The following is a 24,510-nucleotide window of genomic DNA, read 5'->3' on the forward strand; positions in this document are numbered from 1 at the left end:
ATGCCATCTGAAAAACAATATTTCATTTGGACATGGTTGCTTACATCCTTTCATTTCATTTGACAACCCCCTCTTTCAATGCACATCTCTATATCTCTATATTGCTTTTTTTATTTTATTTCAGCTTATTTAGTAAATATTTTCTTGACTCCATTTTCTTACAACTGCATTGTTGGTTAAGGGCTTGTAAGTAAGCATTTCACGGTAATGTCTACACCTGTTGTATTCGGCGCACGTGACAAAACATTTGATATTTCATTAGGTCAATCTAAAGAAAATGGGTTCTGGGAGCAAATAAATACTGCCACCATGGGGTGGGTTCTGGTAATGTAATGTAGAGCTCTCGCGCCTAAGTCTATGCATTGATAACAATGAAGTGATTTACAGAGTACGGACTAAAGAGGAACTCTAGTAAAAATATATGGAAACATCAATATGCTTTCAACCATAGACGGATGAATTCAATCAATTATGTTTATTTCCATGTCTCAATTGAAAACCATATCACTACAAATAATTCAAAATTATTGAATGGGGGGGTTTGGAGTGCATTGGAGTCACCCCATTAGCCCACAAGTCCATGCAGCCCTTTACCAGCTTTGAATTAGCTTTTATTTTTTATCAAAATTAATGACATTCACACAACCCATCATAAAAGGCACCTCTTTGACCAGTATACATCAGAATATGCCAAGCAAAGACTTTGGTAATAAAAATAACAGCAATTTACTTGGAACCTTCCATAATTATGATATTCTAAAAGGAATACCATGTGCATGGCTTTGTACTTATCAAGCATTTGAACTGTGGAACAAACGTCTAATTAGAAGACATAATATGTATGCCAATGCAAGTAACTGCAGCCCTAGTAAACAAGCCATGCATTCTTATGCAGGTAACTTTCTACCGCTCCAAACCCTGTCACTCAACAAAAAGGAAGAACTCAAGCATTCTAGCTGCAATATTCAAGCTCTCACAAACAATTCATACAAAAAGGAAAACACTAACATACATTCAAGCCAGGAGGGTTCAACACAATGCAATCCACCAGACAAACCTGTGGTATATTATTTACAAGGACACTATCCTGATACATTCACAGAATATTTAGAAAATTGAGTCAGTTGTGGATGCCTCGAGTTAAAATACAGTACTGTTGTTTTTTATGCACCATAAAATCAAACTAAATGTCATGGTCCTTGTAATAATTTGATTTAAAAATGTCACAAATGACAATAGCTATTTTCAAATGAAATAGAACTGAGAAAATGTGGTCTGCCGTTTCTAAGGAAAATGACTGAACAAATGTACAACAAAATGTTACTCTCATAAGTGCTTCCTTATGAACCTGGATCTGAAGACAGTTATGGTAACTAACATCTACAGAATATTCTTGTTATCAGAAGCTACAATTTATTGTTTCACAAACAAACCTTTGACAAAATTTTGAGGAAGTATCTGACCTCTAAAGTCCTCTGTGACACTCTGCTGTGAAATGCTCAAGAATAGAGATAGATTGCATGCATCAGTCCCCAAATATCCACAGGATGTTCACGCCTGATAGGCCCAGATTTACTCTCCTGTAAAAAGACAGACGAGTACAACTTATGTGCAATTAAAACACTCATGTTTTACATAGAGATTGATTGTCAATGTGGTCTTGACAAGTTCACTTTACTAAAGTGGCACAGCAGCACATTATCACAAAGAGCTTATTACAGTGCCCATCATGAGTCAATGATGGCACATTGGACTGGGAAGTTTAAATACAGTGGAATAGTTGGGAGTACTCACCCCAGCATCCCAGACTCCTTGGTTTTGATGACGAAGAGGAACATGAGAACAGTGTGGAACAGGTTGTTCCTTCCCTGGGAGCACAATCAGAGGGGACTCAAATGAATGGAGCACATGTGGTTTTTGACAGATACATCTCACTCACTAAAGGCATGACCAAAAAGGCCATACGGTCAAAAGAGGCAGAGATTGGCTCTTACCTTGGGCAGGCTGTAGACATGGCCCTGGTAGATAAGTTGGTAGTGCGGGGGATTGGTGCTACTTTGGTGAATGCAGAAGAGGTTTTCATTCGTCACGTCTACTTAAGAAACAAGAGCGGGGTATCAGTGAAGAATAGAAGAAGAACGATGTCCATTCTGTGTGTGTTGTGCTGCTCGGCCTTACCAGGTTTGTCTGGCGTCTGGGTGAAGTGCTGCGAGGTGAAGGTCTTTCCGTCGGGGTACTTGGGGTGAGGCGGGAGTCGGGAGTCCAGGTATGTGCACAGCACATGCGTGAGGATCTAATGGACAAGAAAACACAACATGTGTTTGAGATTTAACCATGTTGATCTCTCACTATCGTCATAGTGACAGGAGTAGGTCAGACTATACTTTTTTTGGTCGAGACTAGAGAGGTGACAGATGAGACTCACAGCACAGTCTGAAGGGAGGTCTGTGTCCCACTTCCTGGCTTTGAGATCCCCGCCCCTGTTCCAGCGGAAAGAACTCATGCAGCCACTATGCGCCAACTCTGACGAGGGGAAATAAACACATTGTCAATAATGATATGTCAATCTCTGCTTTCATCAAGTCTTATGACCTTGGTCCATCAGTTGTGGACACCTATAGTATATGACAGGATTATAGCACAGTGAATAAGCAAGGATACAAAACATAACCTCGCATAGGCCTACCTTTGATCCTCTCCACTAGATACTCTTGATTAGGTGTGATGTCAAGGTACTGCACAATAGAAGTCATGGTAGGGATGACCGAGGCCTTCAAAACAGCAGCCTGTTTTAGGCTGGCTATACTGGCTTCTGTTGAATAGGGCGACAGACATGGTAAGTATAACTGGGTTGGCGTAAACTAAATTTTCCATTTTGCCTCATTGCAAAATAAATACCTCCAATCTGGAGCTCAGAGCAACCCATTCTCCTTAGCTGGCCATTCACTGAGTCCATCTCCTTCACCAGTGGCACTAGAATGGTGTCATTTATCCACTGAAAGAAGGAGAAACTACACACTTATCAACCACTTTCTCAGACAAAATAACAGATTTTACCGGAGCTTCAGTGTTATATCTCCTTACATTTCTGAGCTTGGCCGTCCAGCCGTCTATGCTGTCCACCACGAGACGACTTGTTGTGATTCTGGCCCAAACCTGCAGATCAAAAAGAACAGTTACAGGAGAATGTGTATTCCTGCTAGGAAAACCAATTTCCCTCTGGTATAATAAAGAATAGTTATTTTATTGATTGATCCTGCTGACCTCCTCGGCAGCCTGTTTGGAGCCCAGGTCAGTCTCGTCCTTGCTGGCTGAGGGGGCCTGGGAGCGGCAGGCCGGCTGGTACTGGAACTTCCTCAGGCTCTGGGCGTAATCCCCCACCGAGCGGCTATAGTTCCAGAACGTGGGGCTGTGGGAGGGCGACACCGACTCTGGGCTCCCTGAGAAACAGTCAAAGGATGCATACAGGATATTACAATAATGCTCTTCACAGTTGAGACACAAAAGCTCAGTTGTAGTTCATTATTATCCTTTATTTAACCAAGAAAGTCACAGTGGGATTGACATCTCTTTATCAAGTGAGCCATGGTCTGTTTTTTTATCCAGACCAGTTTCACTAGTAGTAACTCATTGTGAAAATGGTAATAAGGCCAGGCCTAAGCTACACTGTCACACTCATACCTAACTGACTGCGGTGGCTCTTCTCCTCCTCGGTGCGGAGGAACCTGTCCAGGGTCTTCAGGGACTCCATGTAGTCCTCCTTGCCCCCGGGGGAGTTGAACATGGAGGGAGAGGTGCGGTAGCGTGCCCTCAGGCTGGTGCCATCCACTGGGCCAATGCTGCTGGGGTAGGATGGGGGGGGGCTGTAGTTCAACTGCAATCAACAGAAAGATGTTACAAATGGGAAAGCTTGATCTCCCAGACTTCATGCCAGTAGATTTCAGACATGACAAGGAAAACAAAAAAGTGATAGCCACAACATAGGAAACTTAATGGTAGCTAGATACTGCCTATGGTTACAGTAACACCTCTAGTGTACCATTTTCATTGACAAACACCCAACACAAATGCATCAGATTGATAGCTAGATAGAGAGCATTGTGCGTCTGACAGACCTTTCCAAAGGCCAGAGACGGTGAGAAGTGTCCCCCGCTGCCCGGGGTGGACGGGCTGCTCAAAAGGGGGCTGTATCCAGGAACACAGCTGGGGGAGAACTTGGGGCTGGTGCTGGCAGGTCTGGAGGGACTGAAGCTGAGCACACTCTGACCCTGGAGGGGCGACGACTGAGCCGGGGCTTGAGCCTCCTGCTTCTCTTGCTTCAGCAGGGGTGACGCTTGGATACCTGAATAGAGATGAACACCAACATAGTATTAACTCATTTGGGCAGTTTAAAAAGACAAATGTACAAGAGGGATAGACTACATTTGGGTTTCATAGATAAAACAAACATGTACAACACCATCGTCTTAACCACTTTGCAGCCAATGACTCACCTGAGTTTCTGAGGCCAAGAAGGCGGTGCTGTTCAGGGGTAACAGCGATGGTAGAGGGGGCCATGGTGTACTTGAAGTACTTCCAGAAGTCAAACAGGGCGTTGAGGCTGAAGACTGAGGCGAAGGCCAGCTCTGTGGGAAAGGAAAAGGAAGGAGAGATAAGATGAATTTGACAGGTTATGGCTCATCTGTAACCAGTGTGCATCAGTGCCACACCTGGCCACCCCCTCCCAAAACCATGTTTAATTTCTCTCCATTAACTACACAGCAACAAGAGCACTCACCTATGTACCAGATAGGCCAGTAAGAGATGTTGAAGTACAGGCTCAGCAGTTTCCCTGACCTGAGAGGACAATGTACATATTACTGAGAAAGGCATTAGCACCACTTGCTTCTAGTTAGCAACAGACTACTAATCATGCGAGTCAGTCGTTGACAAGGAAACACAACCTACATCTCTGTGTAGATCATGCCAGCTAGCGACACATTGAGGACTGCCCAGGCGAGGACCACCTGGCGCGCCTGCTCCTCCCTCCTCATCCTCATCGTCCTGTCGATGAGAGTAGACATGCCCTCCTGTTTCGTCGGAGTCACGTAGGCTGCTAAATTCAGACAGAATGGTTAACAGTGTCTGACACTCAGAAGATTCCGACCCTGCCTTTAAAAACGTTCTTACACTGAGCGGCACTGGGGTCGGAACGCAATAATGGTTAGTTTCATTAACACACCATGGCGCCGGTGCAAGATATGAGTCTGAAAATGTACCTCAATGCAGGAATGGGATATGCCACAGTACACCAAATTTTACCTTCGTCCACACTGCTCCATCGAGAAGATTGAAATACTGCTTGCTTTCCCAGAAAACTACCATTTTCATCCTCATGCTAGCAAGCAGTAGCCACTGCAGCCATTATGGAAAAGCACATCATGTTGAACAACAAAAAGAGCTGATTGCCTGACACTACAACTCCAAAATGGCTGCAATCGATCGCTACCACTAGCTGGCATGAGGCCGAAAAAGGCAGTTTTCCAGGAAAACTATCAGTGTTTCAATCTTCACAATGTATCAGTGTAATAATAATAATAATGTAATAATGGTCAAATTTAGAGTACAGGGTCACTGGCATATCCCATCCCTGCATCGAGGTACGTTATCCGACCCATATCCTACGCAGCTTCACTGTGTCTTAATGTAACCATGATTGCTTTCCGACCCCAGTGCAGCTCAGTGTAAACAAGCGTAATAATAGGGTCAGTATGTTCTGGCAATCAGTTGGCTGGCTAGCATAGTATGCTAACGTCAACAGTTAGTTAGCTAATATAAACACTAAATCGCTGGCAATGTATGATTTTTGTTTTACCAACTCGTTTAACTTGTTTTTACTTAGTTAGTCATACCACCAATACGTGTAATGTAATATAGTAAATACAGCTAAATGTAAGTATATTTCATACATACCCCGTTAGTTCCAACGGCGCTGCAAACTTTGTATTTCAACCGGAAATGTAATGTCCAAGAGCAGTCTAACTACTTCCGTTTCGTACACCCGCCCCTTTTTCAAAACGTGCTGCTGTGTTGTGAATTGGGTAATACCTTATCGCAGATGAGATGTGGAATGTAATATTTTGTTACATTATCACAATCAATAAGGAATTCAGACGTTTAACATTATTCATATATTTGCACATACATACAAAAATAAAATTGTGGCAGACAAGGTGTACCTCTTCAACATTCAACCAGCATCCAGAGACAGACTCAAACTCAGCATCTATTCCATAAAGATGACCACGTAAAAAAATATATTATTGTGTGTTAAAAGGCCATGTCTTTTGAGTTAAAACTTAATCACTTTTTCTAGGAAAATTATTGACTGGCTACTCAGCCACATCGCTCCGGCCAAACATCAAGCCCACTAACATCACTTCTCCATGTTGAGTCTGGATTTGCTTTCCTCCCCGACTCTTTGAGAACCCAAACACATTCTGATTGGTCCCAGAAACCGATGGGTTGGGCCAAAGCCGGCCTTACATGAATCACATCATTTTGACATCGGCACAAACGACTTATAGGATGGCAGTTTCAAACTAATGTATGGAGCGATGATAGAGCAGCATATCATCGTTGTCTGGCAAGGAAAATGTACCTGAAGAAATAAAACATGAAGTCTATGCATATACAGTACCTCTAAATCACAATCTGGATTATCCTTGTTTGATTTTTCCCAATGTTAAACTGATATTTGAAAATAAAAGCAACAACAAGTGAGATATTGGCAAAACAAACTAACAGTTAAAACTAAGTAAATATAAATAAACATATCTAGTAATGGTACAATGAAGTCACAGTCAATTGTGTGGCGACAACGGTTTCTCAGAATCGTATCCCTCTAAGCCACAGTCCTCTCTGCTATCTGGATCAACCAGTCTCTCTACTTCCTCTTCATCATCATCATCATCATCATCTTCCTCCTCATCCTCCTCCTGGGCCCCTCGGTCAGTCTTGGGGCCTTTGCAGATCTTGAGGTGTCTGGTGAGGTGGTACTTGGTGAGGAAGCCCTTCTCACACTTCTCACAGACGTAGTCCCGGCGGCCCTCGTGGGAGTTCATGTGCTTCTTCAGGTGGTTGGTCCTCAAGAAATGTTTGTCACACTTGGGGCAGTGGATCTGACGCTCTCTGTGCATTGGGAATGATGATGGGAGAGGGGTGGAGAAAAGAGTGCAGAGGGATAGAAGGGGGAGGGGAAATGGCGATAAGAACAGAGGAAAATAGACTGATGGAGATCCAGACACTTTATAAAACATGTTTACCGATATGTCTTACATCTGGTGTCCAGCAGTTTTCCCTGGCCATGTGACCTGAGCAGAAACTTTGGGCCCTAGTTACAGGCTATTGACTAGAGCAGAGACTTTTTCCATACTACTCATGTCAATAGCTTGGTTTAGTTGACTTACTGTGTATGTGTGAACATGTGCTGCTTGAGGTCCTGCTTCCTGATGAACATCCTGTCACACAGGTCACACTTGAAGTTCTTGGCCCCCGTGTGAATCACCATATGAGACGCCATGTGGGCCTTCTGAGTGAACGACTTCTCACACACATTACACCTGTAGTTCTTCTGACCTGTGGGAGCACATGAAGTTCGAGTGAGTAAAACCTAAACGAGAAGCATATGTAGACCAAATAATCCCCTTACACAGTACCAGTCAAAAGTTTGGACACACCTACTCATTCCAGTTTTTTTTCTCTTACAATTTTCTACATTGTAAAATAATAGTGAAGACATCAAAACTATTAAAATAACACATACGGAATCATGTAGTAACCAAAAAAGTGTTAAACAAATCAAAATATATTTTAGATTTGAGATTCTTCGAAGTAGCCACCCTTTGCCTTGATGACAGCTTTGCACACTCTTGGCATTTTCTCAACCAGCTTCATGAGGTAGTCACCTGGAATGCACTTCAATTAACAGGTGTGCCTTGTTAAAAGTTAATAATGCGTTTGAGCCAATCAGTTGTGTTGTGACAAGGTAGGGGTGGTATACAGAAGATAGCACTATTTGGTAAAAGACCAAGTCCATATAATGGCAGGAACAGCTCAAATAAGCAAAGAGAAACAATAGACCATCATTACTTTAAGACATGAATGTTTAAGACATGAATGAAATTGCAGCCCAAATAAATGCTTCACAGAGTTCAAGTAACAGACACATCTCAACATCAACTGTTCAGAGGAGACTGCGTAAATCAGGCCTTCATGGTCAAATTGCTGCAAAGAAACCACTACTAAAAGGACACCAATAAGAAGAGACTTGCTTGGGCCAAGAAACACGAGCAATGGACATTAGACTGGTCAAAATCTGTCCTTTGGTCTGACGAGTCCAAATTTGAGATTTTTGGTTCAAACCACCGTGTCTTTGTGAGACGCAGAGTAGGTGAACGGATGACCTCCGCATGTGTGGTTCCCACCGTGAAGCATGGAGGAGGGGGTGTGATGGTGTGGGGGTGCTTTGCTGGTGACACTGATTTATTTAGAATTCAAGGCACACTTAACCAGCATTCTGCAGCGATACGACATTCCATCTGGTTTGCTCTTAGTGGGACTATCATTTGTTTTTTAACAGAACAATGACCCAACACACCTCCAGGCTGTGTAAGGGCTATTTGACCAAGATGGAGAGTGATGGAGTGCTGCATCAGATGACCTGGCCTCCACAATCACCCGGCCTCAACCCAATTGAGATGGTTTGGGATGACTTGGCCCGCAGAGTGAAGGAAAAGCAGCCAACAAGTGCTCAGCATGTGGGAACCCCTTCAAGACTGTTGGAAAAGCATTCCAGGTGAAGCTGATTGAGAGAATGCCAAGAGTGTGCAAAGCTGTCATCAAGGCAAAGGGTGGCTACTTTAAATAGAAAATATATTTAGATTTGTTGAAATCTTCTTTGGTTACTACATTATTCCATATGTTTTATTTCATAGTTTTGATGTCTTCACTATTATTCTACAATGTAAAATAAAGAAAACTTTTGACTGGTACTGTATACAGTAGAACCCTCATGTCTTTTAAAGTAACTAATAATATCTTGACTAATCTAAAAACACCCCTGAGACTGACACAGATAATGCTAAGCTGCTATGTTGAAAGGTCCCATGGCAATGTGTATACAGTACGTGTGAGTGTAGGCCACGCCACCCATCCCCTAGCTGCAAGCCACGCCACCCATCCCCTACCTGCAGGCCACGCCACCCATCCCCTACCTGCAGGCCACGCCACCCATCCCCTACCTGCAGGCCACGCCACCCATCCCGTACCTGCAGGCCACGCCACCCATCCCCTAGCTGCAGGTCACGCCACCCATCCCCTACCTGCAGGCCACGCCACCCATCCCCTACCTGCAGGCCACGCCACCCATCCCCTAGCTGCAGGCCACGCCACCCATCCCCTAGCTGCAGGTCACGCCACCCATCCCCTAGCTGCAGGTCACGCCACCCATCCCCTAGCTGCAAGCCACGCCACCCATCCCCTACCTGCAGGCCACGCCACCCATCCCCTACCTGCAGGCCACGCCACCCATCCCCTACCTGCAGGACACTCCACCCATCCCCTACCTGCAGGCCACGCCACCCATCCCCTACCTGCAGGCCACGCCACCCATCCCCTAGCTGCAGGTCACGCCACCCACCCCCTACCTGCAGGCCACGCCACCCATCCCCTACCTGCAGGCCACGCCACCCATCCCCTAGCTGCAGGTCACGCCACCCATCCCCTAGCTGCAGGTCACGCCACCCATCCCCTACCTGCAGGCCACGCCACCCATCCCCTACCTGCAGGCCACGCCACCCATCCCCTACCTGCAGGTCACGCCACCCATCCCCTACCTGCAGGCCACGCCACCCATCCCCTACCTGCAGGCCACGCCACCCAACCCCCAGCTGCAGGTCACGCCACCCATCCCCTAGCTGCAGGCCACGCCACCCATCCCCTAGCTGCAGGCCACGCCACCCATCCCCTACCTGCAGGCCACGCCACCCATCCCCTAGCTGCAGGTCACGCCACCCATCCCCTAGCTGCAGGCCACGCCACCCATCCCCTACCTGCAGGCCACACCACCCAACCCCTACCTGCAGGCCACGCCACCCATCCCCTAGCTGCAGGTCACGCCACCCATCCCTTACCTGCAGGTCACGCCACCCAACCCCTACCTGCAGGCCACGCCACCCATCCCCTACCTGCAGGACACTCCACCCATCCCCTACCTGCAGGACACTCCACCCATCCCCTACCTGCAGGACACGCCACCCATCCCCCAGCTGCAGGTCACGCCACCCATCCCCTACCTGCAGGACACTCCACCCATCCCCTACCTGCAGGACACTCCACCCATCCCCTACCTGCAGGACACGCCACCCATCCCCTACCTGCAGGCCACGCCACCCATCCCCTACCTGTGTGTATCTTGAGGTGCATCCTTAGGTTGCTCGGATCACTGAAGGCCTTGCTGCAGTATTCACACTTGTGCGGCTTCATCCCCACGTGTCCCATGAAGTGCACGTTGAGCTTAGTGGACGTGGTGAACGCCCGCGAGCACATACTGCACTTGTACTTCCTCTCAAGCGAGTGTCTGTGTGAGTGTGTGTCGGAGCCAGAGTTATTTGTGTTATTAGAGTGGCTGCTGTTGTGGGAGTGGCAGGCCCAGGGGGATGAGGAGGAGCTGGAGGTACCGCTGGGCAGCTTTCCCTCCTGGTGGTGGTCCTGATGGTGGTCCTGGCTGGGGCTGTGGGAATGGGGGTGGTCGTGGTTGTTGTGGCTGCTCAGGTGGGACTTGAGCTCGGCGAAGGACTGGCACTCTTTGCCGCACTGGCACATCTGGCCCTCTGGGACCTGAGGGACCCCCATCTGCCTGCAGTAGTCCCTGGTGTAGTAGAAGAGCAGCTCCTGGTCTGGGAGGATCTCAGTGGACGTGCAGAAGAATAGCTTCCCATTGTCGGGGTAGGCCACCAGGTTCTGCTCCTCTCTGGTCCTGCTCACAGAGACACCACAGATCTGAATGGAAGCCATTTTGGATCAAAGATAACATTGAGCAAAATGCATGAGGTGGCTTCACTAAGTGATAATTACCTTGCCTTGCGGACAAACATCATCCAGTTGCATTCATTCTCATCTGTGGTCACAATACAGAATTCCAGCACGTTGTTGTGGAACATCTGAAACAACACCACCATCTACTGGTCAGAATGGTGCCTTCCTTCGTCCACATAATTGACATAGCATTTCATTGACTCACATGCAATTCTATTATAAGGTCATCTGAAATCTAAATGAGGACATGTGTATAGTATACGCCACTGACCTTCCATATCTGAGGGGTGTCCTTGTCTGACCAGTCTTGCAGGTCTACGTTGCTACAGTGCTGACCCACCATGGGCCCAAAGCAGGTCCTGGGAGGTATGATGTCCCGGGCAAACAGTCCTAAGAGACACACACACATATAGAGATTTTGATGAGGGGCAAACAAGCTTTCGGTTGTTTTTGAGTGGGCAGATCTCATAGATGGGCAATTCCACAGTAACGTAATTGCGCTGAAACTCAGATGTTTCACTTAAAATGTACGGCAAACACAGTAGAGTACAGTACAGTACAGCACAGTAGAGCTCAGAGTCGAGTACAGAACAGCAGAGTTCAGTTGAGTACAGTAATGTATAGTTCAGTACAGCAAAGTATAGTTCAGAACAGTACAGTTCAGTACATTAGTGTACTCAACTCGTGTGCTCTACTGTTCACTGTACTGAACTCGACACTATTGTACTATACTATGCTGTACTGTCCAATCTTGTGAACCCAACTGTGGTTTGTGACTACTGTGATTTCCCATTGTAGCCAATTCAATTGCGGAAATGACCGATTTGGTAACTTTGAATTTAAAATCACTCAATAAAATATCAGTAAAAACACTAACTAATTGTCAGGTCTACCTTTACTTCTTACTTCTGTGAACTTTCATTATCTTCTCTCCTCATTAGGGAGAGAAATGAGATAATATCGTAAAAGATGTGCGTTTTTGGTAACGTCATTTCAAGGCACAAAATGTTTAAACTTACAGAAGGCAGGAAGATGTCCCCAAAACAAAATATAAGTTTTGATATTAGTTGACAGGGGTCTTCAATATTATTGTCTTTTTATCTATTTATAATACATTTTAAATACTTTTTCCTGGTAGAGCCTGTTTAACCAGAAATCAAAATTTTTGCTTATTCAATTTTAGGAATGAACATGGTTGAAAAATGTATATATGCCTTAATAAATAAAAAATGTATATGGACTCTTGGCTTTCATTTGACACCCAATTTTAAATGCTCCTATGAACTTCACATGTTGGTGCTCATGGCTCCTTTTACATGGAAATGCCCAGATCAATACACACTGAGTGTACAATTTTTTTTGAACACCTGCTCTTTCCATGACAGACTGACCAGGTGAAAGCTATGATCCCTTGTTGATGCCGCTTGTTAAATCCCCTTCAACCAGTGTAGATGAAGGGGAGGAGACAGGTTAAAGAATGATTGTTAAGCCTTGAGACATGGATTGTGTATGTGTGCCATTCAGAGGGTAAATGTTCAAGATAAAAGATTTGTGCCTTTGAATGGGGTATGGTAGTAGGTGCCAGGTGCACCAGTTTGTGTCTATAACTGCAACGCTACTGGGTTTTTCACACTCAACAGTTTTAAGGTGTGTATGAAGAATGGTCCACCACCCAAAGGACATCTAGCCAACTTGAAACAACTATGGGAGGCATTGGAGTCCACATGGGCCAGCATTCCTGAGGAACACTTGACACCTTGTAAGAGTCCATGCCCCGATGAATTGAAGCTTGCATCTCCACAGGGGTTTCCATACCTAAAGGCTCATCAGCTACAGAGATGCGGAGGCAGAGCGGGCGAGGCAGAGACAGACGGGCTCTGCTCTGGATGGGCGTGTCAGGGATAAAGGTGACTGGGCCGTGCTCTGGGCAGTCGGAGGGATACGACCGCTCACACAGCGTACACCCTGTTCTCCAACACAATATAACAACAAGTTAGGACAAAGATATACAGATCAGAAGTTCAAAGACTTCCAATGGATCAAGAGAACAGAACAACAGTAAGCTAGTATAGCTTCATACATTACTAAGCTCAAATTTCCCTTACAGACCATAATGAGCCACCGGGCCCAGCAATAACTCAGCACAAGTAAACACAAAAGCAAAATGTCCGTCATCCTTCCCTCTTACTCACAGATGGTGAAGGCAGTGACCATGTTCTCCTTGTTGGAGGTGGAGTCCTCCAGCTGCAGGGTGGAGTTGACCAGCAACAGGCTGTTCTCTGGCCCCAGGGACACCTCTGCCGTGATGGGGGACACGTTCACCGGCTCTAGGCCCATGCCCGAATGACCATGGAGGGACACAGGCTCCAGCTGGGACTGGGTAAGAACCACACTCACCACCCCAGAGTTCAGCTCCCCTGAGCTGTGTAAAGACTCCCCCAGACCGCCTCCCCCTGAGTTCCCCACCCGGCCCCCTAGGTGCTCTGGCTCCATCCCCACAGGAAGCTCCAGGCCAGGCCCGTGCAGGGGCATCACACCCCCAGAGGACTCAACTCTTCCCAGGCCCTCATGGTTCTGCCCTCTCCCTCCCAGCTGCTGCTGGTTCTCAGCCCCCACCACCCCCTCCATGTTGGCCAGGTCCTCTCCCATCCTGTCTGGGGACATGGGGCTGCTGACCCGGGACTCCATGTTCAGCCCTGTGGAGTCCAGCTGCACCTCGTGGCCCCCACCCTGGTGGAGGTCTCCCTGGCCACCAACCTGACGGGAGTCCAGGGACACCAGGCCTTGTTCCAGAGGCCCTCCAGGGCCACTGTAAGGGTCCAGCCCTGAGGGGTTCTGGCTGGACACAGAGAGAGTTCCGTCCATGTTAAGACTGCTGGGGTGAATGTACTGAGGGGGAGGCCGGTCTGCCAGGTAAGACAGGATACCTTGATAAAGAGAAAGAGAAATCATGTCCAATCCACATACAAATAGATCAGCTAACGTGTCATGGTGTAATATCATGCATCCTTAAGATATCCATGAGAGATACAATGGAGATTACATACTGTGGTGAAGAGAAGTGCTTAGCCCTACCTGGCAGTATGTGTCTGAAGTAGCTACTCTCCAGGTGTGGGTAGGGGGGAGGAGGCAATGAGTAGTTCCTCTCTGGAAGGCCACACATGACCCCTCTGTCACCAAGAGGACCCATTGGCAGCATGAGCGACAGAGCAGAGGGCAGAGACCCAAGAGAGGGCCCCAGGCTGGGTATAGCCACAGACATGCCTGAAGAAAATGTATGTATTGATCATTGTATCAACAACTATATTTGCAATAAATATGTAAACAAATTAAGAAAATATAGTTTCACCAGATAAGTGAATGTGTTTTACCTGGTGTAGTGATGGGGATGTGTGTTGGGGAGGTGGGTAGACCCAGATGACTGGCACTCACAGAGGGCACACTTAACTGGTCCATCCCAACAGGGCTGAGGTTCATGTCATTCATTCTGGAGAGGAATCAACAAAAGTCAAAGGTGTTATATCCCATTTGAGGCTGACAACAACAACAAAAAACATGAAATGTGTGTCGAAAGTCTATCACAGTGTTTGGATACCTGACTTCGGCAGTGTGTGCTCATCCAAGATAGTGTGAAATGTGTGCATTCTGCCAGCTGGAGAGGATAGAGACAGAGATCAATTATCAATTTGCTTCATGTCCCATTCACCAAAATATGTTCCAAAATATGACACAATGCATGAGTTAGCTAGCTAACAGCAAGAGATCTCTTTTATAGAACATGTTACAAGTCAAAATCAGAGCCACTGACCTGAGACCCTATCAACAAAGTAGGCAATATGTAAGCTAACTTTTGGGCGACCTGACCAAACTCACATAGAAATTTGACGTATAGATCTGTCATTCTCGTTGAAAGCAAGTCTAAGAAGTTTTTTTTTTAACGTTTTGTACACCAGCTTCAAACAGCTGAAAGTACAAAATAATGATTGGTTTAATGAAAAATTATTATCTACACTGTCCATTGTTTGTTTAGACACAAACTTAGAATTAGGCGAACTATTAGGAAAAGGAGAAAAGATTTCTGCATATTGCACCTTTTAGCCACATGAATATAATTGGTAATATTTAATATAGTTAGCTGGCTATTTATCTAGCTTGCTAAGAATTGCTAGCTAACAGTAACGTTAGCTAGTTAACGAGAATCAAAAAAAACGAACAATTTGATCTAACAAACGTTACGATCCCTATTTGAGCGTATAGCTCACGTTGACGATTCAAAGACAATGCTGTGATGTTGTATATTCATGCAATAGATAAAAATGTAGCATACAGTAAGTGAACATTTTAAGAAAACAAAAGCTAACGTACCAAAAGGCTTCCTCTCTGTTCGGGTCCATGACAGCGTGACACACTGAGCATGCGCAAGGAGGAAGCAGCACTGCAGGACGAACATCTGATCTAAGGTCATTTGCCAAAGCCTCTCTGTTTTTTTTATTTTATCACAGACAGTAACAAAAAAGTTTTTTTTAGGCTACACAGTTCCAGAACTTTGTAAATGTAACTTAAACGAAGTGACATATTCAATATGCAAATTAGACATGGCTTTTGTTTGACAGTTCTATCTCCCATTGTCCCCACTATCCCTATCATGTTGCTGTCAAAAGTATATCCCCAATTATTCAATTTTGTTCAGTAATACATGTCTACTCATATACATAGCATACTGTAGTTTTGTTTTGAGAGAAAGGGTTGCGTATCTCTTTCTCCCCGCCCAGTATAGGATCACACCCACCTGGCGTGATAACCAACAAAAACTAGAGATTGTCACAGACAGAGGGAATGGGGATGTGACAACTTGCTTTCTAACAGGTTACCATTTCACCTGCATACTTCAATAGACAATCATAAACGGGGAAAGGCGATAACGCACGATGAGAGATGATTATGAAGACTCTGTGAGAAGGTAAGCTCAGGTCATGAATTCAATTGTGGAATTAATGGAAATGTTCTAGTCTGTGCCATGGATTTTACACTGTAATTTCGAAGGCTTTTGGGTGTTTGGAAAATTAAGATGCATGACAGTTAGAAATAGCCTATAATTTCCATTAAAACCATGGGTTGGATGAGTTTCATAGTTTGCATGATTATAGGCTAATCAAAGAGTATTGTGTTATAATGAATAGCCTATATCATAAGTATAATTCAACCCTAAATAATTTTTTTCTTTGCAGAGAGATGTCGGAACAGAAGAAGGGATTATTTGAGCGCATCCCATATGTCCAACCCATAGCGCTCGGCCTCTCCATGAATCACCAGATAGCGCATTACAAGGACACGCTTGGACTTCCCTTTCCCCTGGACACAACAACCTACCTGGATCCTGTGTACGGTCAGAGATTCGCAGGGAGTCTCTCATATTTCCCATTCCACAGGCACATCGGTGTATATGACTATTCATTCGAACCAGCGTTCATTCGAAAAAGGAACGAAAGGGAACGGCAGCGGGTGCGTTGCGTAAACGAGGGTTACGCACGGCTCCGGGAGCATCTTCCCCAAGAGTTCGAGGACAAAAGACTCAGCAAAGTGGAGACACTGCGTGCGGCAATATACTACATAAAACACTTGCAGAGTCTGTTAGATGTCAACGTGTCCAGTGGTGGTGGGATAGTTGAAATGTCAGCTGGAGAGATGCGCAGCCGTGCGCCCGCGCCAAAGATGACAGAATGCTACAGCGACGGCGAGTCAAAGAACAGCGACAGTGGAGAGTTGAGTTTCTAGAACTGTGTAAAACGAATAAACTGTATTTCCTATCACTTTATGCTACCCTTGTTGAGGTTTGGTTAAAACAAAATGACATGAAAGTTATGTATGAATGAACTGTGTACTCTCTATCATTAATTTCAATGAACATTTTGATCACTTGATTTTGACAAAAAGCAACAAGACGGTGCATTTTGACAATGGACACCGTGGACTCTGTAAAGCCTGCTATCAGATGCGAAATCAGGTTAAAAGTTGCACAATGTTTCTCTCATGAAGCCCCAGGCGCTAGGGTATTTTGGTTTGCCTTTGTAAACCAGTGTGAGGCTTAGAATGACCTTAACCCAAATATATTTTGCATAGGTACAGTACGTGGTTTGCACTGCCTTGTTCATATACAGTGTCATCTCATCACACTCGAAAACAGGCCACTAGAGATATAATTGTGTAGGTCTATATTCCTTTTGACATTTTCAGTTGTGTCAGTGACTCAGTGTGCCAGTAAAATGATTTGAGAGCGAATTAATAATATTTCATCCGTAGCTATTTGACACTGATGTGATGGACTGAAAACAAGTGGATTTGAGTCATCCATCCTTTCAGGATTTGAACTCAGTCCAGGGGAGAGAAGGCCTGAACATCAATGCCTTGATGACAGGAGAGCCTGGAGTGATGTATCCATCGGAAGTGTGTGTCTCATGTCTGTTAACACTATACACTCTGACTAATAGGTTAACATCTATCACACTTTATTATGTGTGGATGATTGAAACTTTTGACACTACATTTTAGCATAATCTTTGGCAGTGATGAAAAGTGAGACTTATTTTCTTTGTATGGTGCGCTTTTGGGACACCGTATTACAACAAGTATTAAAATAGGATGTACAGTATTTTCAGTATACCTTTGTTAATAAAATGGACACCATTATCCAGTTGTCATAAACAAACACATCCATTATCTGATATTGCCAGGCAGCCAAGAAAAGAAAATACACAGGACTTTGTTGATGCAAACACAACACTACTGTTTTACATCTTGGAGATGTTATAGATTAATTTAGACCCCCAGTGAAGTCTATTAGACTTCCTGAGTACTTCAAAGCTAGTAACCATCTGAGGGTGTGCAGGAAGTTCTCCATCCTAATAGTCTGTGGAATGCATTAAATACCCGCAGCACCCGAGAGGAAGCAATCAAACTATGTATCTGTTTACATTTCACACCACTACAGACCTGCAGGGGAGTGGGTGCGCGTATATCCTAATTCTCCTTCATAAGAAAACCATAGATACAAATCAATACAACTCTAGGAAAACCACAGAAGAAGAAAAAAAATCACAACAGGTTGGGTACAGGATATGTTGAGTGGGAGACCAGCAGAATTGAAAGTCAATGAACCATGCTGGCAAGGAAGAAAGATTGTCGGTGTCATAGAAGCGTGACATCCTCAATAAAAGGTTGTTTGGCTCTGCAGTGTGAATTAGAACCAATAATTAGCTGAGTGCTGGTACCCTGGTCTTGATGGTTCAGTGGTGGTCTGTAGAGAGGGAACAGGGGCTACTTATTTGAAGCATGGTCCGTAATGGATTTTTTCATTTTTTCTTGTTACCAAGGGTTTGTACGTGGTTGCATTTATGAATGCAATTTTATCATTATTGTTTGGCCAAAGAAATGTGCACTTTACAAATACAGTGTGTGCAACATACTGTATTTGATGTGTTGGTGTGACAGTTCAGTAGCATTCAACGTACCTTGGCCTAGCTGACTGAGCAAGCCTCCTCTCTCTCAGTCCAATAGCTGCTTTTCAAAATTGAGCTTCAGGCAGTCGTCACAATCTGAAAGCTTTGGCCAACGATAGCACGTTATATGTACCTTGGTAAACGTGCAGTGCTTGGGCGTGTCCATCCCAGTGCCCTGCCTCTCTCGCTCTCTGTTTGGGATTACTATAAGTCCTTGGTGGGATATGTATAATTCCAAACACAGATAAACGGCAGCAACATCACTTCTCTGGGCCAAACAAGTGAGCAGAGACACTGGGCCGGTATAGGTACAGGATAAACACTCTCTGGGGGACAATGACACCGCCATTCTCTCTATCTGATGAAGATCACCCACAACAAGATTATTGGTCCACGTCTCCAGAAGATGGCAAGAACAATGAAAACAGGAGCAGGAAGGAAACATAAGGAAGTAATAGAACGTCAGATAAATAAGGCTGCTGCCATGTGGTAGACTGCACTAGTATTCCCAAAGCAACATTCCCAAAGCTCCTGTTCATGATGACCCATAAAAGCCAGCATACAGCCACACTATACCAAATGAAATAGGGGAATGATATTTACTCTGACAGTGTTTGTGCGAATAGATTGAGTGCGGGGCATGGCTGCCTTAGTGTGTTTATCCTCGCGAGGTGTGTGTGTGTGTGTGTGTGCGAGCCAGCCATGTGTCAGTGATAGAGAGGCTAGATAAGTCTTATCAGCTGAGGTAACATCAGTGCGGGACCACCAGCGGAGGAGCGGTAACGTGTATCGACAGAAACCTCACAGGTTTGGGGCGGAAATGTGAACTATGATGAACGTTGACAGAGAGGGTACAGGGTGCTGGCTGGGTACTAGCTACTGCCCATAGACAAATCTACTGCACAAGGAGTTGGTGTATCAGATTGCAGTGTACTTGGAGACACAGATGGCCTTTTCAATCTCTTTAAAAAAAAATCATAACTGGACAATCATCTAAATATTAGAGTTTGTCTCTGCTTATGTACTGATTGTAGATTTTGAACTGCAACATATGCATGCTGAATTCAACTTGACTTTTCACCATAGCTGAGGGTCTACCGCCCCCTTCTGGGGATGTTTGGTGTTGCTCTGTGTTTCATAGGCGGTACATGACCAATAGACAGACACTTGATTAGGCTAAGACCACTTTGCATTTGCATATATGTTTGGAAGGTGAGGACCCGAGCCTGAGGTGATGATCCTACATGTCAGTCTGGTTATTCAGACAACAGGACTGAAGAAAATGAGACAATTACACATTCAGTCTTTGTACATAGAGTATATTGAATTATTATTTTACAAACATATTTACAGTGGTGAGAGACAATGAAATCCGGACATTGATTGGAATAACTTTAGTTGGAGAGTTATGAAGCGGTGTGCAGTCGCGTGTGTGTTCATGTTTGATAAAAGTGAAAATGGGCTTGACAGCAGTGTACAAACTCAAATAACTCAGTCAGGATGCCCACTACACTTCTGCACCCAGATGCACACTCAGCTCTTGCAAAAGGCGGTCTCTCTCCAGCTCCAACAGGGAAATTTGAAAATTCTTCTCGCTCACCTCCTGCCAAAATAAAACATAGGAAAAATGACCTAATCTACCCATCCACATCAATCAAAAGAAGTGAAGTAGGATGCTTTAGTGCTAGGCTGTGAAATAAACAAGCCAGCACACCCGGTAGCTCTCCAAGACCAGGGTTGGAGATCACGGATAAAGATACTAAAGGGGTTCTCTCTCACCTGTACCAGTACCGTGTTCTGCCACCGTAGCTCATTGTCTGATACCTCGACCCTCTTCGGAGAGGATGGACAGCCGGTTACGTTGGGCTCAATCATCAGACTACCCAAAGATCCATTCACCCTCTGGATCTGAGACCTGAGGCGGCACGATGACACCCCCTGTACAGAGTGATGAGAAGTGATACGTGTAATATCAACTGTACGGTTTAACGACACTTGTTAGCTTGTAAAGACATACGGTTCAAGTCGGAAGTTTACATACACCTTAGCCAAATACATTTAAACTCAGCTTCACAATTCCTGACATTTAATCATAGTAAAAATTCCCTGTCCTAGGTCAGTTAGGAACACCACTTTATTTTAAGAATGTGTAATGTCAGGATAATAGTAGAGAGAATGATTTATTTCAGGTGTAATTTATTTCATCACATTCCCAGTGGGTCAGAAGTTTACATACACTCAATTAGTATTTGGTAGCATTGCCTTTAAATTGTTTAACTTGGGTTAAACGTTTCAGGTTGCCTTCCACAAGCTTCCCACAATAAGTTGGGGGAATTTTGACCCATTCCTCATGACAGAGCTGGTGTAACTGAGTCAGGTTTCTAGGCCTCCTTGCTCACACACGCTTTTTTCATGGCTGCCCACAAATTTTCTATGGGATTGAGGTCAGGGCTTTGTGATGGCCACTCCAATACCTTGACTTTGTTGTCATTAAGCCGTTTTGCCACAACTTTGGAAGTATGCTTGGGGTCATTGTCCATTTGGAAAACCCATTTGCGACCAAGCTTTAACTTCCTGACTGATGTCTTGAGATGTTGCTTTAATATATCCACATCATTTTCCTATCTATTTTGTAAAGTGCACCAGTCCCTCATGCAGCAAAGCACCCCCACAACATGAATCTGCGACCCCGTGCTTCACAGTTGAGATGGTGTTCTTCGCCTTGCAAGCATCCCCCTTTTTCCTCCAAACATAACGATGGTCATTATGGCCAAACAGTTCTATTTTTGTTTCATCAGACCAGAGGACATTTCTCCTTGCTGAGCGGCCTTTGAGGTTATGTCGATATAGGACTCGTTTTACTGTGGATATAGATACTTTTGTTCCTGTTTCCTCCAGCATCTTCACAAGGTCCTTTGCTGTTGTTCTGGGATTGATTTGCACTTTTCACACCAAAGTACGTTCATCTCTAGGAGACAGAACGCCTCTCCTTCCTGAGCGGTATGACGGCTGCGTGGTCCCATGGTGTTTATACTTGCATACTATTGTTTGTACAGATGAATGTGGTACCTTCATGCATTTGGAAATTGCTCCCAAGGATGAACCAGACTTGTGGAGGTCTACAATTTATTTTCTGAGGTCTTGGTTGATTTCTTTTGATTTTCCCATGATGTCAAGCAAAGAGGCACTGAGTTTGAAGGTAGGCCTTGAAATACATCCACAGGTACCCCTGACTCAAATGATGTAAATTAGCCTATCAGAAGCTTCTAAAGCCATGACATCATTTTCTGAAATTTTCTGAAAGTTGTTTAAAGGCACAGTCAACTTAGTGTATGTAAACTTCTGACCCACTGGAAATGTGATACAGTGAATTATAAGTTAAATAATATGTCTGTAAACAATTGTTGGAAAAATTACTTTTGTCATGCATGAAGTAGATGTCCTAACCGACTTGCCAAAACTATGGTTTGTTAATAAGAAATTTGTGGAGTGGTTGAAAAACGAGTTTTAATGACTCCAACTTAAGTGTATGTAAACTTCCGACTTCAACTGTATATACAGAATATGCAAGCTCAGCTTGAGTTTCCAAGGCATAAAATTCCCGTAAAAAATGTTAGTTAGACTGCTCATTTTATTGTTTGGTGCCAACATGGAGAACAATTTGCGAAGTTCTGTCTATCTGTGTAAAACAATCTGAACCTCACTGTAGTAACTCACCTCTCCTCCCCACACCTCTGCCCTAGCTCCAGCCCCGGTGCCCACGTTAGCCTGCCTGGATCTGTTGTCCTCCAGTCTATGTCGGTACCATAGTCGGGCTTGCTCCAGAACCTGCAGCCCGGCCCACAGAGCGTCCTGCTCCCTCTCCAAGTTCTTCAGCCTCTTAATCTGAGACAACAAGAAGTGAGATTTAGGCAACATTCAAATTCAATTAGCTTTATTTTCCATATAGGAGATTTGTATTGGGAAATGAAGTTGGTAGAGCTACAAGTATGTTGTGTTGGATATGGAAATATAGTGTAGATGAGTAGCCTACTACTGTGTGACTGGAATACTATATTTAGGCTTTTGCCAGGAAGCTGTGAGGAGCTGGACTAAACATGTGGCAATTTGTCATCGGGGTGGCTGTTGCAATGGAGTCCCGCTGCTCTGATGTCGAAGACTAAACATGGATCTGTATCCATGAAACTAGAACTACCTCATGAAACAAGGAGTGAATAGAGTCATTTTAAGCAATGACAAAATGTAATAGTGTAGCCGTATGTGTGTAATGAAGCTCCAGATGGGACCTGGGGTGTACTATGGCTGGGGTTACTCAATACAAACTCAATACAATAGCTTGTGTTTACAACGTTTGGAATTGATTACCTCATTGTAACTCCCTCTGTCATTTCATGTTGAACAGACACCGACTATCTATAATCGCAACTACAGTTCTCTACATAATCCTATGTGAAATAAGACCATGTGAAATGCACACGCCGGCATTCCTGTCTTGATACGCTCACTTAGGTAATATGCAGAACATACTGTACGGTACAATAAGTCAGTCAGTCAGACAGAGACACGGTGTGCACTCACGGCAGCATATTTTACCTATGAATCTGTCAAACTGAAGCCCCTGATAAGTATCAACACACACGCACGCACGCACGCAGGCAGGCACACACACACACACACACACACACACACACACACACACACACACACACACACACACACACACACACACACACACACACACACACACACACACACACACACACACACACACACACACACACACACACACACACACACACACACAGGTCTCACCCATAGGTAGAAGCGTAGGGCATCAAGACTGTAGAGGCTGCTCCGGAGAGGGATGATGACCATGGTATAGGACCCAGGGGCTGGGCACTGAGGGTAGGCCATGGGAGAGCCCTACCTCTGCCAGCCCAACACAGCCCTTGTGCCCTGCACTGCCCTAATACAGCCCTACACACAGCCCTAGACTGTTCTACGTGGTCACACGTTGTCCTGCTCAATCCTACACAGCTCTACTCCTCGCTAAACAGCAGTACAGACAGCTAGGGAACACAGCAGGCTTCGTCTGAACAGGACAGGGACAAATAGAGAGAATCCGAGAGAGAGAGGGTGTGAACAAGAGTGGAAAGAGGCATGGGTAGTGAACTATATAGTGCCCTGGGGCAAGGTAATGAAAAATTCCACGTGTCATTGTCATGACTGGCTTATTGACAGAGCCACCAGAGGGGACTGAACAAGGCAATGAAAAAAAAGATGGCAGCGACAGAAAACAGAAAACAGGAATTGGAAAAGTGAGCTTGGGGTATTTTTTGACTGGGGGGGATGACACAGGCATGGAGATAGCAGACTCTTCCCCTGCTCCACACACTACATCAAAAACATCCCCTATCGAAACAGAGGAGTACAGGCTGAATGGGTGTAGCCATGCCGTGAGGAGTTATCCCTGGTTTTAGGCAAACAGTTTCGGGTTTGTTCTGTTCTAACATGTTATGGAATGTGACTTCACTTGAGCATAGAGAACACACAATGCAAAGAACCATAAAGGAGTGTACAGGTACGTACAGTCCGCTTAGGTCATTGACTGCTGTCAAACGAGACTGACGAAAAGCTTTAGGCTTACAAGATTCTGCACTCTTAGAAAAAAAGGGTGACAAAAGGACTCTTTGGCCGTCCCTATAGGAGAACCTTTTTTGGTTCCAGGTAGAATCATTTTGGGTTTCATGTAGTACCCTCTGTGGAAAGGGTTCGACATGGAACCCAAAACGGTTCTATTTGGAACCAATAAGGATTATCCTATGTGGACCGCCAAAGAAACCTTTTAGGTTACAGATAGCACTTTGTTTCTAAGAGTTTACACTAGTATACATTACATTAAAAACAAAAGGTTGTTTTTAATGTGTCAATTTGTTTC

At 44.9% G+C, this 24,510-nt stretch overlaps 4 protein-coding genes across 7 annotated transcripts; 1 reads left to right on the plus strand and 3 right to left on the minus strand.

Moving 5' to 3' along the window:
• Positions 1 to 460: 460 nt before the first annotated feature.
• LOC139534184 (transmembrane protein 209-like) lies at positions 461 to 6,055 on the minus strand. Of its 4 annotated transcripts, none has more exons than XM_071333065.1 (15): positions 5,953 to 6,055; positions 4,948 to 5,095; positions 4,778 to 4,836; positions 4,494 to 4,625; positions 4,116 to 4,342; positions 3,682 to 3,874; positions 3,265 to 3,440; positions 3,085 to 3,156; positions 2,899 to 2,995; positions 2,687 to 2,812; positions 2,426 to 2,523; positions 2,179 to 2,293; positions 1,995 to 2,092; positions 1,795 to 1,868; positions 461 to 1,580 (listed from the first exon to the last, which is right to left on the minus strand). In XM_071333065.1, the coding sequence occupies exons 2-15, from the start codon at positions 5,061 to 5,063 to the stop codon at positions 1,526 to 1,528; spliced, it is 1,638 nt and encodes a 545-aa protein (XP_071189166.1). In that variant the 5' UTR covers positions 5,064 to 5,095; positions 5,953 to 6,055; the 3' UTR covers positions 461 to 1,525. The 4 variants fall into 4 exon arrangements, with proteins under 4 accessions (XP_071189166.1, XP_071189167.1, XP_071189164.1 ...); XM_071333066.1 differs by having other exon boundaries at positions 4,948 to 5,092; positions 5,953 to 6,047; XM_071333063.1 differs by having other exon boundaries at positions 1,391 to 1,580; positions 1,995 to 2,095.
• Positions 6,056 to 6,155: 100 nt separating this feature from the next.
• Positions 6,156 to 15,519, minus strand: LOC139534183 (PR domain zinc finger protein 4-like). Its single transcript, XM_071333061.1, has 11 exons — positions 15,442 to 15,519; positions 14,672 to 14,728; positions 14,448 to 14,563; positions 14,152 to 14,340; positions 13,269 to 14,003; positions 12,892 to 13,041; positions 11,348 to 11,466; positions 11,116 to 11,201; positions 10,443 to 11,017; positions 7,449 to 7,617; positions 6,156 to 7,170 (listed from the first exon to the last, which is right to left on the minus strand). The coding sequence occupies exons 3-11, from the start codon at positions 14,560 to 14,562 to the stop codon at positions 6,843 to 6,845; spliced, it is 2,466 nt and encodes an 821-aa protein (XP_071189162.1). The 5' UTR covers position 14,563; positions 14,672 to 14,728; positions 15,442 to 15,519; the 3' UTR covers positions 6,156 to 6,842.
• Positions 15,520 to 15,899: 380 nt separating this feature from the next.
• On the plus strand, positions 15,900 to 16,886 carry LOC139534185 (achaete-scute homolog 3-like). The gene is made up of 2 exons (XM_071333067.1): positions 15,900 to 16,036; positions 16,305 to 16,886. Exons 1-2 carry the CDS (start codon positions 16,005 to 16,007, stop codon positions 16,849 to 16,851), a joined length of 579 nt encoding a protein of 192 aa, XP_071189168.1. The 5' UTR covers positions 15,900 to 16,004; the 3' UTR covers positions 16,852 to 16,886.
• Positions 16,887 to 19,875: 2,989 nt separating this feature from the next.
• On the minus strand, positions 19,876 to 23,716 carry LOC139534186 (suppressor APC domain-containing protein 1-like). Its single transcript, XM_071333068.1, has 4 exons — positions 23,385 to 23,716; positions 22,290 to 22,457; positions 20,352 to 20,510; positions 19,876 to 20,175 (listed from the first exon to the last, which is right to left on the minus strand). Exons 1-4 carry the CDS (start codon positions 23,484 to 23,486, stop codon positions 20,080 to 20,082), a joined length of 525 nt encoding a protein of 174 aa, XP_071189169.1. The 5' UTR covers positions 23,487 to 23,716; the 3' UTR covers positions 19,876 to 20,079.
• Between the last annotated feature and the right edge of the window lie 794 nt (positions 23,717 to 24,510).

This window comes from Salvelinus alpinus, chromosome 11, assembly GCF_045679555.1.
Source record: "Salvelinus alpinus chromosome 11, SLU_Salpinus.1, whole genome shotgun sequence".
Classification (NCBI taxonomy): domain Eukaryota; kingdom Metazoa; phylum Chordata; class Actinopteri; order Salmoniformes; family Salmonidae; genus Salvelinus; species Salvelinus alpinus.